The 16,651-nt window shown below is 35.6% G+C and overlaps 1 protein-coding gene across 1 annotated transcript in view; it reads left to right on the forward strand.

Moving 5' to 3' along the window:
• Positions 1 to 16,651, forward strand: part of nolo (no long nerve cord) — a 556,440-nt gene that overhangs the window by 391,724 nt on the left and 148,065 nt on the right. The window contains exons 13-14 of the mRNA XM_068227411.1: positions 3,069 to 3,373; positions 9,134 to 9,261. Coding sequence (XP_068083512.1) covers positions 3,069 to 3,373; positions 9,134 to 9,261 — 433 coding nt within the window. The remainder of the gene's footprint in view (positions 1 to 3,068; positions 3,374 to 9,133; positions 9,262 to 16,651) is intronic.

Below are 16,651 nucleotides of genomic sequence, written 5' to 3' on the forward strand. Positions count from 1 at the left end.
AATGTCTGAGAACAATGCCAATGATTACGGTGTGTTGTATTTATTTTACCATCGTACAAATATTAATTCATGAATGAATGAACTTAAAATTACAAAATTACAAACGAAAAATGTGGAACTGTGACGTCCTGTTTGAGTCACACTCGAGCGTGATCTTCACGAGTCGATTTCGCAACAGCGCGCTCCATCTACGCTGTACTGCAATTTAAGGTTGGAACGCTCTATAAACCCCGGTCATCATCAGTGTGAAGCACATTTTGCACCTCATAGACCCTGAGAAACATTGGCACGTTGTTATCCTTTAATGATGTGTTGACTGTATATGACCTGATGGGTGTATCATTGTTTGACAATTCACAAGCATTCAGAAACCTCTTACTAAGATCCACAACTAAAGCCTAGTTAGAAATATCCAGATTTGAAGAGACCCCCAAACAACCATCCTTAGGACTAATATGAACAAACATACGTCTCCAAGAAGGAAACAAAAAATTCCAACCAATCACAGCCTAATATAGCCCCACACGGAAAATTACATTGGGGCACTACAATATTTAACATGTACTCTTTATTGAGATTAGGCATAGAAACCCTTACCTCAGCTCTTCCCAGCATGGTTATCACCTGGTTATTGACTGCATGCAACAAACCAAAAACGATCAAGCCTGACAGTACCAACTGATTTGCAAATGTGATTGTCTACCAGGGTACACACACTGTCCATGTCCACCATAAACTCAATTACGGACCCATTAATTAAGAGAGACACAGAGACTGGATCTGAAACATTTAAAGTATTACATGAGCTGTTTACAAAAAAGTTCAATTCAAATACTTTTGGGAACAAAACATGGCAATATGACCCTTCTCTTGACAAATAAACAGTTCCATTTTTTTGTATGACAGTTGTTGGGATTATGCTTAAGAAAACACTGTCCACACCAGCGATCCAGAACTAGACCGTGTAGAAAACCAATTTCGACGTTGAATCAGACTAGAGCGTCCAGAGCTCTGACTAACTGGGCTACTTGGGTGAGAACTTTGTCCATCTGGACTACCGTCGCAGCCACGGTCACGGGTTGGACTGAAACCTGAAACCTCTTGTTCTGTAGACCTGACTACTGCTTGACTGCATCCATACGACTGAGCCAGATTCGGTAGACTAGAATACCTTTGAATTCTTGGCAGAAGTCTCAAAATCGATGCATATCATTATTGCTTGTTCAAATGTTAATGTAGAAGGGTCCGACAATAGGTGCTGTACCATCTGTTTGGATGATAACCCTGAAACGAACTTGTTTCTCAGTGCTCTCTCTAGGAATGTACCAATATCACATTTCTTAGACTGCTCCTTGAGGGCATTAGCATATTCCATCAATGACTCTCCCGGTTGTTGGACTCACTGCCAGAATTTGTAGCTATCTGCTATAACACACGTTGGTGAACAATAAACCCCTTTTAACTTACAATACATACTTCATAGGAGCTTTGAGCTACTGACTGAGATAACAGAATACTTAGTAAGACTTCATAGATATCCAGGCATATTGCCAAACATAATATTGGAATACAACTTGCCTATTCCACAAAGGACACATCATAATATTCAAGTCTTTCAATATAATTTTTGAAGGGCTCATGTTTATTTAATATTGGTAATGGAATTGACATACCAATATGACCTATTGTATAGGCTGTGTTGAAACCAATGCTCCAGCCTGTTCGTTAGTTGTGGTTTTCACAACTTTACTGTTAGGATTCGACACTCCTCATCACCAACTAATATATCCGAGAACAAGATCCTAATATCATTTTTAACCTCTGGTTTATTATTTGACAAAAACAACAGTAAGTTCCCAAAGAATATATATAAAACAAAAGCACACAGAAAAGGCCAAAGAGCATACATACCAAGAAGCATATATATATATACTTTGTATATCAACCCATACATACCCTCATAACCAACTGAAGAGATCATTAACCCTTATTTACAATTTGGTTTATGTGATTACACCAGTGGAAGATCTTCCCTTATATTAACACCTAGGTGATTACAGTGATCCCCATGAGGTAAATTTTACTCCATCAACACGGTAATTAAAACTGAGAGGATATTTCCTGAGAATAGGGTGCAACACTGACTGTCATTACCAAAGATGCATGACATAAAAGCAGATTTAATGGCACTATAAAAAATGAATATGATATTATATCAAAATGTGAATTAGCAAGATCTGAGATTAGAATTCAAGAAAAATCTAACAAAAATTTCTTAGTGTCATACTACCTTTTAACATTCTCCAGGAAGATCAACTGTACAATGTGCATCATATTTCTTTGATGAGTGAATTTTCTGCAAAAGTGTTCGCCTTTCCTTCAGGAAGCTGTTATATAAATCCATGCAAGACATTTATGAAGTTACATTATGTAGTTAACATGGCCTTTACAGTTTGAACTGAAAGTTGATTCTTCTCATCAGACAAAATTGAATTCATCAATGGAAACATAATTTGTGATTCCAGGTATTCCAATGCAAAACTCAAAACCTAGAATTTGTTTCTAAAACTAATGTCTTTGTTTTTTATAATCTGTAATGTTTCAGTCCACTTCTCACAAATTTCCATATCACATTCCTTCCAATGTTTAATTCTTCCTTCATGTGTGTTCTTCACATTCATTCACTATTTTCAAAATATTGTTGCTGACTTTCACAATAATTTACAGACTTTTTTTTTAAATCAAACCAAGATGGAGGGTTATTCAGCAGTGCCCATTTAAAGTTTAAATATTTCAAAGTATTGCTCATTGTATGTAGTTGGTGTCATAAACATGTGATCTTCATTGGAAAAGAGTACACTAATAATTTCACACAATTTTAACAGTAAAAGTAGAGTATCCATTAAAACAAAAATTATATATTTCTAGCCTGACTATAGGCTAATTTACTTATGATATAAAATTTGGAACATTAAGATTTGATTTATTAATACTTTTTAAAGTATTTCAAGAAGCTGTTTTATTAGAATATATACTGAAAATGAACAGGTTTGTCGTTAACATTGCAGTGCTCCAGACCTTGTGGTGGGGGGATTAAAACACGGCAAGTGGAATGTCAGCAGGTGATGGCTCAAAATCACATTGTATCACGACCTGCGAGTAAGTGCCCACCAGTAAGACCACCGGACAAGAAACCATGTAATACCAAGCCTTGTGCGATGGAGTCTGATCGACCTCATATTGCAGTTTCCAATACAACATACAAGCAACAGAGTCCCAACAAGAAACGTGTTACGCTAAAGATTGGTGGTCAGGCTGTTGTGTATGTTGGAACACAAATCAAAATTAAGTGTCCAGTTAAAAAGTTTAATAGGTAAGTGTATGTATAGAAGGATTCTTTTTCAATAAAAATGTTCTTCACTATATCTCCTGAGTAACATTATAAGACCTATTTAATGAAAACAGAGCTAAATCATTCCATCAACCAAGTTCTCAACTGTCAGAAGAATTATTATCCATTGGTTTTTTTTTAGAGGATAAACTGTCATGTATAGACCTGTACAAGTCCTTGATCCTTTCAGACGTATCTTTATTCACAGGTATTTTATTAGAAAATAAACAATTATATAGTGCCTGTACCATTGAAAAATACACGTTTCTACTGAAAACTAAAATACTTCTCTTCAGAACTCATATGATAATAGCTGTATTGTATGATCAAGAAATATTCAAGCATGTGGACAGAGGTCATTCAGACCTCAGCTTATTTTTGAAGCTACATTATTACTTACCGAAACTCTGTTTAATGTATCCACATTTATGACTTCTTTGTCCGGCTCCATGGCTAAATGGTTAGCATGCTGGCCTTTGGTCACAGGGTCCCGCGTTCGATTCCCAGCAGGGTCAGGAATTTTAACCATGGAATTCAAAACATCTGTAAATGCATTTAGTAAAGTGAAATGAGGAAAACAATAGACTGAATGTTATCATTACCATCAGCCCTAAAGGAAACTAAAAAATCCATATAACATTCCTGTTTGGAAATTAATCACAAGTAAAATTTTACCACCGGTTAGAAATTTTGAAAAGAATGCTAAATTACTGGTGTAAGTTGATTTCACCATCCCTAAAATTTGAAGAAAACTGTAAATGAATGACTGAATTGGACATATTCATTCCAAGGAGGCAACGCTCATGAACAGGAATATTTTCTGCCGTGTAAAGTTTTCAGTGTCGTCGTCATCGTTATCATCATCATAATACAGTATCATATCATAACATTTAAATATTGATATATATATACTGTCGGGCTGAGTGGCTCAGGTGGTAGGCAGGTTCGATCCTGGCTCAGTCCAGTGGTATTTGAAGGTGATGATATTAGATTTCCAAGGTCCCGAAAGTCTTTAATTTTTCCCGGCTCTCATAGTCCTTCCCTTTTTTTTTGGTCACTAACTTTTCTTTTGACCTTTTCAGTTTAAGAGGTGGTAAATTAGGCCTAGGAATATTCGACAGCTGTTTCCCTGGCCTACCCCATATGGACATATTCAGTATTTACAAAATACATCAGTGGGATACATGAACATTCTGACTGCATTTAAAAAGAAGAATTCTATTGTGTTTGTTCAATAAGGGGCTAGTTGGCCATGTGGTTAGGGCCACGCAGCTGTGAGTGAGCTTGCATCCAGGAGATAGTGGGTTCGAACCCCACTTTCGGCAGTCTTGAAGATGGTTTTCTGTGGTTTCCCATTTTCACACCAGGCAAATGCTGGGGCTGTACTTTAATTAAGGCCATGACCGCTTCCTTCCCATTTCTAGGCCTTTCCTATCCCACCGTCACCATAAGACCTGTCTGTGTCGATGCGACGTAAAGCAAATAGTAAAAAAATTTTTTTTAAGTAGCGTTTGTTTAATGACTTTGACAATTTCATAATGAACAAAAAATTACATGTAATAACAAAAGATTTATAGGTTTATTATACTGTAACTTATATGTCAATGAAGCTGTGATCCCTTTTTGACATTTTCTTCTGAAAAAAATAACTACTCTACCTCCTCCAGATACACTTCAGTATTGTTGTGGATATTAAGCTGATCTTAGAAGACTGAATTGAGAAGGACAAGCCCACATACTTGGCATTTGTAGATCTGAAAGGACATTTGATAATGATGAACCAAGCTGTTTGAGATTCTGAATGTGATCGGGATCAGTTACGAGAAAGAAAAATTATCTACAATGTGTACAAAAATCAATCTGCAGCAATAAGATTCGAGGGCTTTGAAAACGAAGCAGCAATCCAGAAAGGAGTGGGGCAAGGCTGCAGCCCCCGCCCCCCTCCTTTGCAGTGTTTATATAGAACAGGCGGTAGAGGAAATCAAAGAGGAATTTGGAAAGGGAATCACAATCCAAGAAGAGGAAATCAAGACCCTGATATTTACCGATGACATTGTTATTTTATCTGAGTCTGCAGAAGATCTGGTGAAATTGCTGAATGGTATGGACAGTCTTGAGGAAGGGGTACAAGATGAAAATAAATAAGTCCAAAACAAAAGTAATGGAGTGCATTCAAACAAAGTCAGGTGATGCAGGAAATATTAGATGAGGAAATGAGTCTTAAAGGAAGTAGATGAATATTGTTACTTGGGTAGTAAAATAACTCACGATGGCAGAAGTAAGGAGGAAGTAAAACACAGACAAGCACAAGCCAGGACAGTCTTTCTTAAGAAAAGAAATTTGCTCACTTTGAACATTAGAAATATTTTTGAAGACTTTCGTCTGGAGCATGGCATTGCACGGAAGTGAAACATGAACGATAACTAGCTCAGAAAGAAAGAGAATAGAAAGTTTTTAAATGTTGTGTTAAAAGAAGAATGCCGAAGGTCAGATGGGTAGATTGAATCATGAATGAAGAGGTGCTGAATTGTATTGGGGAGAGGAGATCGATTTGCCTAAATTTGACTAGAAGAAGAGATAGAATGTTAGGACACATCTTACGACACCCAGGACTTGTTCAGTTGGTTTCTGAGAGAAGTATAAGTGGTGAGAATGGTAGGGGTAGACCAAAGTACGAATATGACAAAGCAGATTAGAGAAAATGTAGGATGTAGTAATTACGTAGAAATTAAAAAGTTAGCACAAGCTAGGGTGGCATAGATAGCTTCATTAAACCAGTCTACGCACTGATGACTCAAACAATAAAAACTACATTAAGCAACACCAATCAATTCAATCTATCCTGTTTCATATTGGACCTTATGTGCCTTAAAGTTGAGAATCACCTTTCAGCTGTACATGTTCTTACTAGTATGACATACATGATGATTGGAAGTTCCCTGATATTAGGATAGAAGTTGTTGTTGGTGTGAAGAAGTGCTTCAGTAAATTATGTTGCATTTTCCAGCAGTGAAACCAAGCTATGTTTAATTTGCCCCAAAACTCTGTAACAGTGCCTGGCAATCTTTGTTTGTTATTTGAAAATAAGGAATCTGGGATGAAGTTTAAGGATGTGGTTTTGTAGTCATGTAGGAACCTAGTTGACAGTTAACTGAAGAAGGTTTTGTTGTCAGTTGGAACCTAGTGGACAGTTGACTGAAAAAAAGATAATCCAAGAATGGGAGAAAAAGAAAAATATGATGATGATCTTCAGAAGTTGTTGGAGCATTACTTTGATTGCTTTCCTGGATGTTATTTAAGGCACCCTAACTTCTACATCAACGTTTTTAGGTAATGTGTTAGCAATTTCAAAAACAGAATCTTTGGTTTGATTTTCATTACATACTTTGAAGGTATGGTGTTCTTAACTCTTTCAATTATCAGTAACATTGAATTAGATCAAAAGTTGGATTTTGTGTTTGTCGGGGAAGCAAAGAGATTATGTAAATAACTGTCACCTGGGTGATGGCTCTAAATCCAAATCAGTGGTCGGTTGGTCGGTCGGTCGAAAATATTTCAGCTGCAATAGGTAGTGAAACTATGAACTCTAATTTTAGGACAGTGTTGCATAAAATTTGTGTTTTTTACTAAAGGTCCCTGTAAGCTGTAAGATGACTTGTTGGATGATAGTATGCAGATCGTTATGGTATTATCTCTGAATATACTTTTTGGTTGTGAAAAGCTTGAATCTGCTCAGTCAAGAAATTTCCATTTATTTAATCTTGTTCAGCTAATTCTGTTATTTTATTCAGCTGGTTCTTTTAATTTTTCAATTGGCACATCCTTTCTTTCAAAGCAGTAATATTATTTTTTCTGCTTTCGTGTAAGTGCTCTTTGTTTCCTACAGTTTCTGGTTATATGCTTTTGTTGAAGAGAACAATGTGTGCCAAAAATTACTGGTGGACTGTAGATTGTATTTGTGGTCAGTTCAGTTTTCTTACAGGGTTGAGCTTCTGCAGCCTTCTTTCCTTTCATGAGGGCTTCTTGAATGTGAACCTGTTTGTTTGTGTTTTGGAAAATCTTCAAATACAGATGTGGACCAACATTTGGAAGTAGAATATTTCTGTGGCTTGGTTCTAAAAGGGCCAATGTCAAAAAACCTGTTTTTGAGCTATGAGCATTTGAAGTTTTGCTTATAGTTTTCCTATTATTTTTTTCAACAACTAACTTTAACGTTATACTTTCTTTGTGGGAGTCACCTTATTAAATGCTAATTTTTTTCTATCGTATTCTTTAAAAATTGCCAGGTCTCTAATCTTTATTGGTAATCTAATATTATTGGCAAGGGCTTATTTAATTAAAGGTTAACTGTTCGTTTAGTACTTAACAGAGACATTGGCCTTTTTAAAATGTTGCAAGCCAGGATAAAACACATTTGTATCAGTTATTATCTCACTTTTGATAAAAAAATTACATTGGCCCTTTTAGAACCAAGCCACAGATTTGTTGCTTTGCTGACTCTATAGTCTGAGTTCTTAGAATGCTGGCTGCAAACAGTGGAATATACATTTCAGTTGACCAAGTGAGTTGTCTGTGCAGTTTGGGTCCCATAGCTGTGAGCATGCATTCAAGAGTTGGTGGGTTTGAAGCCCACTGATGGCATCCCTGAAGATGGTTTTCCATAGTTTCCCATTTTTGCACCAAGAAGATGTTGAGGTTGTACCTCAATTTTGGCCATGATTGCTTCCTTCCCAGTCCTAGTCATGGCCTATTCCATGATTACCTTATGGCCTATCTAAGTCATTGCGACATAAAAACAATAGCAGGAGAACGCTTGGGTTCCACAGAGATCCCAGTTTGTTGCCTTGACAAAATTGCCAAACAATATTTAATTTTAAGTTCAACATATTTCACAAATGTATGAAGTGAAACACCAACATCCCTTTGCAGCATTTGATTTGCAGTAAGGAACACAACAGTGTAACATTTTAAAATTCCACACTACATAATTCTTCTTTTGCTTCTTCTCTTTCTTGTTCTCCTCCATCACTCTTATCTAGGAAACTCCTGGGTCGGACTGTAGATCATTGACCTCGATCCACTTCTCGCACCTCCCTGGAGACACAAGAGATGTAGTTTGCTTCTGGAGTACTTCTTAGATCTTTGCTCTGATCCATTATGATGCTATCATTATAGTAAGTTTGCCACACCCAAAGGCATTTTGTATTTAACTGCCAGGTTTCAATGAGACTGCCCATAACCTCGAGAACAGACATTGCCTGCTGCATTTCAATGGTAGAAACGAGCACCCAACTAAAGGAGCTTGTCCGCCCAAAAACCATTGGCCCCTTTAGAGAGTTGGGTTATTTACCACTCCCCAAAGTCTGCACTGAGTCACTGGCTGTACAGTTCACTCCACGATGTAGCAGGTAACATAATTACGATCATTAATTTTATTTTCTAACATACTAATCACCCGCACTGGCTGCTGCCCCATCAAGGACCGACCTCAATAAATTGAGAAAAATGCAAGAAGTGTGTGACATGGAGAATGTTCTTGTCCTTTTGTATTTTCATGCTTTTCTTGTTTCCTCTTTCTATTACTTCCTCTTCCCATACTACCCTACCATTGTGTTTATCTTATTACATGTTCCTTTTTTGAGTTGCTCTTTCTCTATATATAACTAAATAGTAATACTCAGTAGCTGATTGTTATAATCATTAACCAAATCTTGTCAGTAATATATTTTAAAATGTTTACAGAACAAAGATCCTGTGGGAGAAGAATAACACTCAAATTGTGAATTCAAAGAAATACAGGATATCTAAGAAAGGAGCATTAAGAATTCAAGATGTTAATTATGCAGATAATGGGAAGTACACATGTATTGGTGAGTATTAATTCCTCCTCTGCTAGACAGCATGTTTTATTAAAGTACCAGAACTTACATCCTGGTAACTGTTGAAACACACCCATCTGAATATTCCTCTTCTTATTAACAATATTTCCTTATGCAGAAATATTATATAAACATATTGTGTACATTTTATTTCCCTACCCTTTCATGCAAATCTATGAACAGAGATATTAGGAAGACACAACATTCCCCTGGCCATTCACTAACCAACGAATGTTTGTGCAGTTTGTAGTTCTTTAAGAGAAATTAGTATGGGGTTGGTCAGAAGTTTTGTAAAGTTGTATGGTGCTCTATCAAAATGTCTTTCAGCTATGTACACAACAATGTAACATACTTAACAGGCAAACAGTAGAGCACTACTTTGGTCAACCATTGCTCTCTTCCAACCCCAACGGTATTAAGTTTGCAAAGCGTAGGAAGTCCTTTATTTTCCCACCTTCAATAGCCATTCCCTATACTTTCCTGATGCCTGCATTCTTTGAAGGATCGTAACTCTTCAATTTTTTCCTTAATTAGTATCAAGATGTGGTCTCGAAGAAGAGATGCAGCAGATTGGTTGACAAGTATCTTCAAACAAATAGTCAAAGAAAGACAAACACCACGTGACCAGTAACAAAATATAAAGGTGCCCATATACAAAAACGGAAAAGAACAGAAGTCACGTTCTATCAAGTCAAATATTTGGAAATATTTCTGTCCAAACACCTAGGAATTTGAAATTTGGTACTTACCTTAATGAAGTCCTGTTTTGTCTCCACTCCAGCATACAATCTGATGTTCTTTTGAGAACAAAACATGTCATTGTTTAATTGTGTGTATTTTTATTCCCTGTTTAGTAGTGTATTTTTTTACAACTATGGTATAGTGTAATGTTTACATTGAACTTGTGTGTTTGACAGACTGAAATCTTTTAAGTTAAATTTAACTTAATCAACACCAGAAAATGTTGCTTCCTTCTTAACAATTTAGAGCTGTCACCCAGATGGCAGATTCCCTGTCAGTTGTTTACCTTGTCTTTTCTTAAATTATTTCAAAGAAGTTGGAAGTTTAGTGATTATCTCCCTTGTAAATTCTTCTAATTCCTAATTCCTTTTCCTATAAATGAATGTTTACCCCAATTTGTCCTCTTGAGTTCCAACTTCATCTTCATATCTTCACCTTTCCTACTTTTAAAAATTCCATTCAAGCTTATTCGTCTACTAGTGTCATTCCATGTCATCTCTCCAGTGATAGCTCAGAACATCCACTTCATTGAGCAGCTTGTCTCTGTACTCCAAAGTCTTCCCAGATCAAAGTTTTCAACATTTATGTAACACTGATTTTTTGTTGGAAATCCTCTAGAACAAATTATGCTGCTTTCCTTTGGATCTGTTCCAATTTTCAAATTCAGTAATGCTGGTCTGAGGTTTCCATACACGAGAAACATACTCTAAATTGAGTCTTACCAGTGACTAATATGACCTTTCCTTTACATCCTTACTACAATCCTTAAATACCCTCTTAGCCATGCAAAGAAATTTGTAACCTTTATTTACAATCTTATTCATTGATTACCCCAAAGGAGACCTTTCCTTATATCAACACCTAGCTACTTACAGTAATCCCCATGAGGCTACTTCCACTCTATCAACACAGTAATTAAAACTAACAGGACTTTTCCTCTTGGTAAAATTTGCAATCTGAATTTTCGCCCCATGTCACCAGCCTAACAACATTATTGCAATCTTTTTGCAGTCTCTCACAATCCTGAGTATTATTTATTATTACAGTCGAACCTGCCCTCATATAAGCAGACACCTCGAACTCCGGACAGTGGACATCGCCATTTGTCCCGTCCACTTGACTTAAGCGGACACTTTACACGTTGCAGGACAACTTATTGCACCAGAAGACCAAGAGGGATGTTTTCATTCCCCTTCCCAAAGGGAAGGGGCGGGCCACCTAGAAGGTTACGCCTTCTCTCTAACCGGACGACATTTCATCCTTTCCTTTAAAACCATTATTCAAACGTAAGGAAATCCCTTTTGAATGTTTGTACTATTTTGAGTGCATGGGGAGAGAAGGTACATTGGAATGCAGTTCTACCTAGTGGTGTATGGGCCTATTCCGAGAATTCTAATTGCCCAGAAATGCTGCCAGAGACTGTTGACTCACAAGTTACGTGGGGATTTTCTTCCCTTCTTGCATCATTCTATTCATAAGTCGGATTGTCGCCGATAAGGTCGAGCTCAGGTAGTCAACTTGAGAAGGAAAGGACAGTACAGGCGCTAATTAGTGAGTAAAAGAAATAAGTTTCATAATGATGATCCGTATTGAACTGTGATTACAATAGAGTAAAATAATATAATATTATTATTGGTCCACCTTTTCAATACAAAATGAAAATTACATAGGGACTAGTTTCGACCTAGTAATAGGTCATCATCAGCCTGAAGTAAATTAAAGCGTAAATATCGAAGAAAACATAAACAATGTAAACACAAGTACAGTCTTTTTAAAGGTACATACCATGTGGGAAGTTGAGTAGAGATATATTAAAAATAATAACTCTTCCAATTGACGAAGCACTGAGCGGAAGTTATGTAAAGTTCGGTGCGCCGTATATTATAAAAGACCACTGTGCACTAAATGATGTAGTAAAGAAGAATAGTAGGTTGAATGCTGGCTTCTTCTTAGCTGTTGTATATTCGAAGAAGATTACGTCGTATTTTATAAGGTATTGATAGACGTCAAAATACATGGATGTTGGAAAGGCTCTTCAGTTTTTTGGAACAAGGCAATTGTTGCGCGTGGAGGCTTAGGAAACCAGAGAAGCGCTATATTATGTTAAAAAATAGAGATCCTTAAAAAAGTCCTGTGCGTCGTATAAATTGTGGAAATGGAAATCGAAAAAACTTGGTTCTTAAGCGATAATGTTGTTCATTCAGAGATCAATTGAAAATAAAGAATCGTAACATTGTCTTCTCAAGATGTTTATAAACTAGAATTAATAGACGATGCGAAGTATGATACTAGGAGAAAGCTCTTCTGCTTCTGGAATCTTGAAGGACGATGGATGTTTCACGAGGTGGAATAACATATATGGAGTTAAATAAAGGTGGATATAAATTCGCAGTTCAATGCGGACCATAAATTTGATTCAGAATAAAAGACAGTAAGTTGTTTTTTTTTTTTTTTAAATATGTCAAAAGGAAAATTTAAGCGTGATGTGATGAGCTGAAGAGAGAAACGGAGGTAGGAAAGGATCAAAGGAAATTTTGAGGAGGTGAGGGAAGAAAAATGAAGGTAGGAGAAGAATATATATAAATTTTTTTTTTTAGCTGAAGAGAGAAACGGAGGTAGGTAAGGATCAAAGGAAATTTTTGAGGAGGTGAAGGAAGGAAAATAAAGGTATGAGAATTTTTTTTTTTTTTTTTTTAATATTTAGCTGAAGAGAGAAATGGAGGTAGGTAAGGATCAAAGGAAAATTTTTGAGGAGGTGAAGGAAGGAAAATAAAGGGTTTTTTTTTAAATATATATTTAAGGTGGGGCTGAGGGATGTGGGAATATGGAAGAATGATTAAGAAAAGTACTAAAAATAGAATGAACAATTGGACCTTTAATATTAGATTTTGATTGTCTGAAAAGTTGAATTAGCAGGTCAAAAAGAATGTTTGATTTTTCGGAAATGTCATTGAGATTGAAATTGGGATTGAAATATTGGTCTAAATTTATAAAGCAATTCTCTGTTATGTTAAGGAGGGGTCCTTTATTCATAATTTTGAGAATTGTCATATCTTGTTTAATGTCAGTAAATTTATGATTATAATCATTCATGTGTTGACCAACTGCAGAAAATTTATTGTGTTTTTGGGCATTGACATGTTCAAGGTATCGTATTTTAAAGTTTCTTCCTGTTTGTCCGATATAAGAAGAATTGCAGACACCAGATTTTGAAAAAGGATCAGTTCTATTAATAGATGATGAGTTGTGTAAGACATTAGTGTTATTATTGTTGGTTCTGAAGGAGATTTTAACATCATGTTTTTTTAAAAACGTTAGTGACCTTGTAAATATCTTTATTGAATGTGAAGGTAGAAAATGAAGAAATTTTTGGTTTTTCTTTTTTCAGAGTGGTTATAGGACGATGTTTGTATTTATTGATAATACTTTCAATGAAAGAACTATTGTAACCATTGACTTTAGCGATCATACAGATATTGTTCAATTCTTTTTTAAGATCATACCTTTATTTTCCTTCCTTCACCTCCTCAAAAATTTTCCTTTGATCCCTACCTACCTCCGTTTCTCTCTTCAGCTAAATATAAAAAATAAAAAAATAAAAAATAAAAAATTCTCATACCTTTATTTTCCTTCCTTCACCTCCTCAAAAATTTCCTTTGATCCTTACCTACCTCCGTTTCTCTCTTCAGCTAAAAAAAAAAATTTATATATATTCTTCTCCTACCTTCATTTTTCTTCCCTCACCTCCTCAAAATTTCCTTTGATCCTTTCCTACCTCCGTTTCTCTCTTCAGCTCATCACATCACGCTTAAATTTTCCTTTTGACATATTTAAAAAAAAAAAAAAACAACTTACTGTCTTTTATTCTGAATCAAATTTATGGTCCGCATTGAACTGCAAATTTATATCCACCTTTATTTAACTCCATATATGTTATTCCACCTCGTGAAACATCCATCGTCCTTCAAGATTCCAGAAGCAGAAGAGCTTTCTCCTAGTATCATACTTCGCATCGTCTATTAATTCTAGTTTATAAACATCTTGAGAAGACAATGTTACGATTCTTTATTTTCAATTGATCTCTGAATGAACAACATTATCGCTTAAGAACCAAGTTTTTTCGATTTCCATTTCCACAATTTATACGACGCACAGGACTTTTTTAAGGATCTCTATTTTTTAACATAATATAGCGCTTCTCTGGTTTCCTAAGCCTCCACACGCAACAATTGCCTTGTTCCAAAAAACTGAAGAGCCTTTCCAACATCCATGTATTTTGACGTCTATCAATACCTTATAAAATACGACGTAATCTTCTTCGAATATACAACAGCTAAGAAGAAGCCAGCATTCAACCTACTATTCTTCTTTATTACATCATTTAGTGCACAGTGGTCTTTTATAATATACGGCGCACCGAACTTTACATAACTTCCGCTCAGTGCTTCATCAATTGGAAGAGTTATTATTTTTAATATATCTCTACTCAACTTCCCACATGGTATGTACCTTTAAAAAGACTGTACTTGTGTTTACATTGTTTATGTTTTCTTCGATATTTACGCTTTAATTTACTTCAGGCTGATGATGACCTATTACTAGGTAGAAACTAGTCCCTATGTAATTTTCATTTTGTATTGAAAAGGTGGACCAATAATAATATATTATTTTACTCTATTGCTAATTAGTGAGACAGAAATACCGTATCATTTCAGTTGTCTGTTAAACATGAGTAACAATGGATTACTTCACAAAGCTGTAATGTTTGTAAATGATGTAAATCACTTATAATAACTCTCTATGAAATACTAACAGAGAAATGACTTAGAATAATAAAAATAAAGATATGTATGCTTATATTTCAGATTCGATTATTTTTACAAACTTGTTTTAGCGGACACCTCTCGTAACGGACAATTTTCCTCAGAACCGACGGTGTCCGCAGAAAGGAGGTTCGACTGTATATATAGCACCAGCAAAAAGCCTTATCCGTGGTTCCAGTTCTTTACTCAAATCACTTATATAGATAAGAAAATATAAAGGTCCAATATTACTGCCTTGTGGAACTCCCTCTTTATCATTACAGGATCAGAGAAAATGCTTCACCTACTCTAATAATCTGAGATCTGTCTATAAATTTAGTTACCCATTCAATCCCTGTTTTATCTAGTTGAATAGCCCTCATTTTCTTGAGCAGTGAAAGAATAAGGAAACAATTTGATATTGCACCAATCAAGGAAAAACTCTGAGAGGACCGTTTACACTGGTTTGGGCTTATGCTGTGATCAGGAGTTTAGACACCATCATGAAGAAAGGCTATTTCTGGAGAAAGATCAGAAGTGTGACCAAGACAACGATGGGTTGAAATGCTACATAAAGACTTCAGAAGCATAAATGTCCACCATGACATGGCCTGCGACTGGAGGAAATGGAGACAGCTGATGCAAATAGCAGACTCTGCCATTAGGCAGGACAAATGCTAAAACAAAAGAAGGATAAGAGGAATGTTAAGAGGTGATGGTTGCCTATAATGGATGTCAAACCTTAATAATATTAATACCCCTTGCAGTATTAACAAATCATAAGCTACAAACATTATTATGTATATGTCCCCATCCATACAGATGAATGATACAAAGAAAAGAATGGGTAGCTGTGATTAAAGAGAATCATCTTGTATGATATTTGACTGTTTAAAATTAAGAGTTAATGGACATAAGATTAAAAGCCCAAAAGACACACTTGCTATGTTTTTCGAGTCAGGGCTGTACCTTTATTAAAGCCACATGGCTTCCTTCGCACTCCTAGCCTTTTCCTATCCCATTGTCACAATAAGAACAATCTGTGTCGGTGTGACATAAAGCAAAATTGTAAAAAAATTTAAAAAAGAAATTAAGTCAGTATTAGAAGGTTTATAAATAAACAGCAAGTGTTACTCATCTATATCCTTCCTAATTTTCTAATATAATTATTAGATATATCTGCTCTTGGTAACGTTAGCAGTGTAATATAGTTTTCTTGAAAGTGTTGTGTGTTTTAGTGTTTGGTGTGTATTGTACACATGTTACAAAATGAGTCAAGTACAAACATTGATATGATACAAGTGAAAGAGGGAAAGTGATATAATGAAGCCAGTCTCGAAACATAGTTCTTTTGTAAAAATGTTTTTAAAAGGATGTTTCAGGGAAGAATACAGAATGAAACTTGATTCCTCCTAGAGTGAAAATTCTCACAGTTAAATAGCATAGTGTAAATAAATTCTCCACATCACATATATGTTAGGGGACAAAGGAGCCTTCAACACCCAGGAGATACATTAATTTTCCAAAAAAAGAATCACACAGTTAGATGATTTTGATGAAGATGTTATTTGTAGGACTATGTTTAACTTTAATGATCGGGCTGAGAATTTCTAACTGCACATGAAGTTTCTCTATTTCTAAGGGAAGAAAAGTAGCTCACAAATGTGCCTCTACCACTCTTTGATATCAACAATAGTGAAAGGTCTGTGGTTTCACTGTAGGAAACCATGGAGTGGTCACAAATTTCTAATGCAGTGTAGTGACATAGTTGTAACAAGAACATCATTCTTATGTCAAATGCATTATATAAGAATTTCTAGGGACCGAAGGCATGTACG

The sequence above is a fragment of the Anabrus simplex genome, chromosome 4 (assembly GCF_040414725.1).
Source record: "Anabrus simplex isolate iqAnaSimp1 chromosome 4, ASM4041472v1, whole genome shotgun sequence".
In the NCBI taxonomy this organism is placed as follows: Eukaryota; Metazoa; Arthropoda; class Insecta; order Orthoptera; family Tettigoniidae; genus Anabrus; species Anabrus simplex.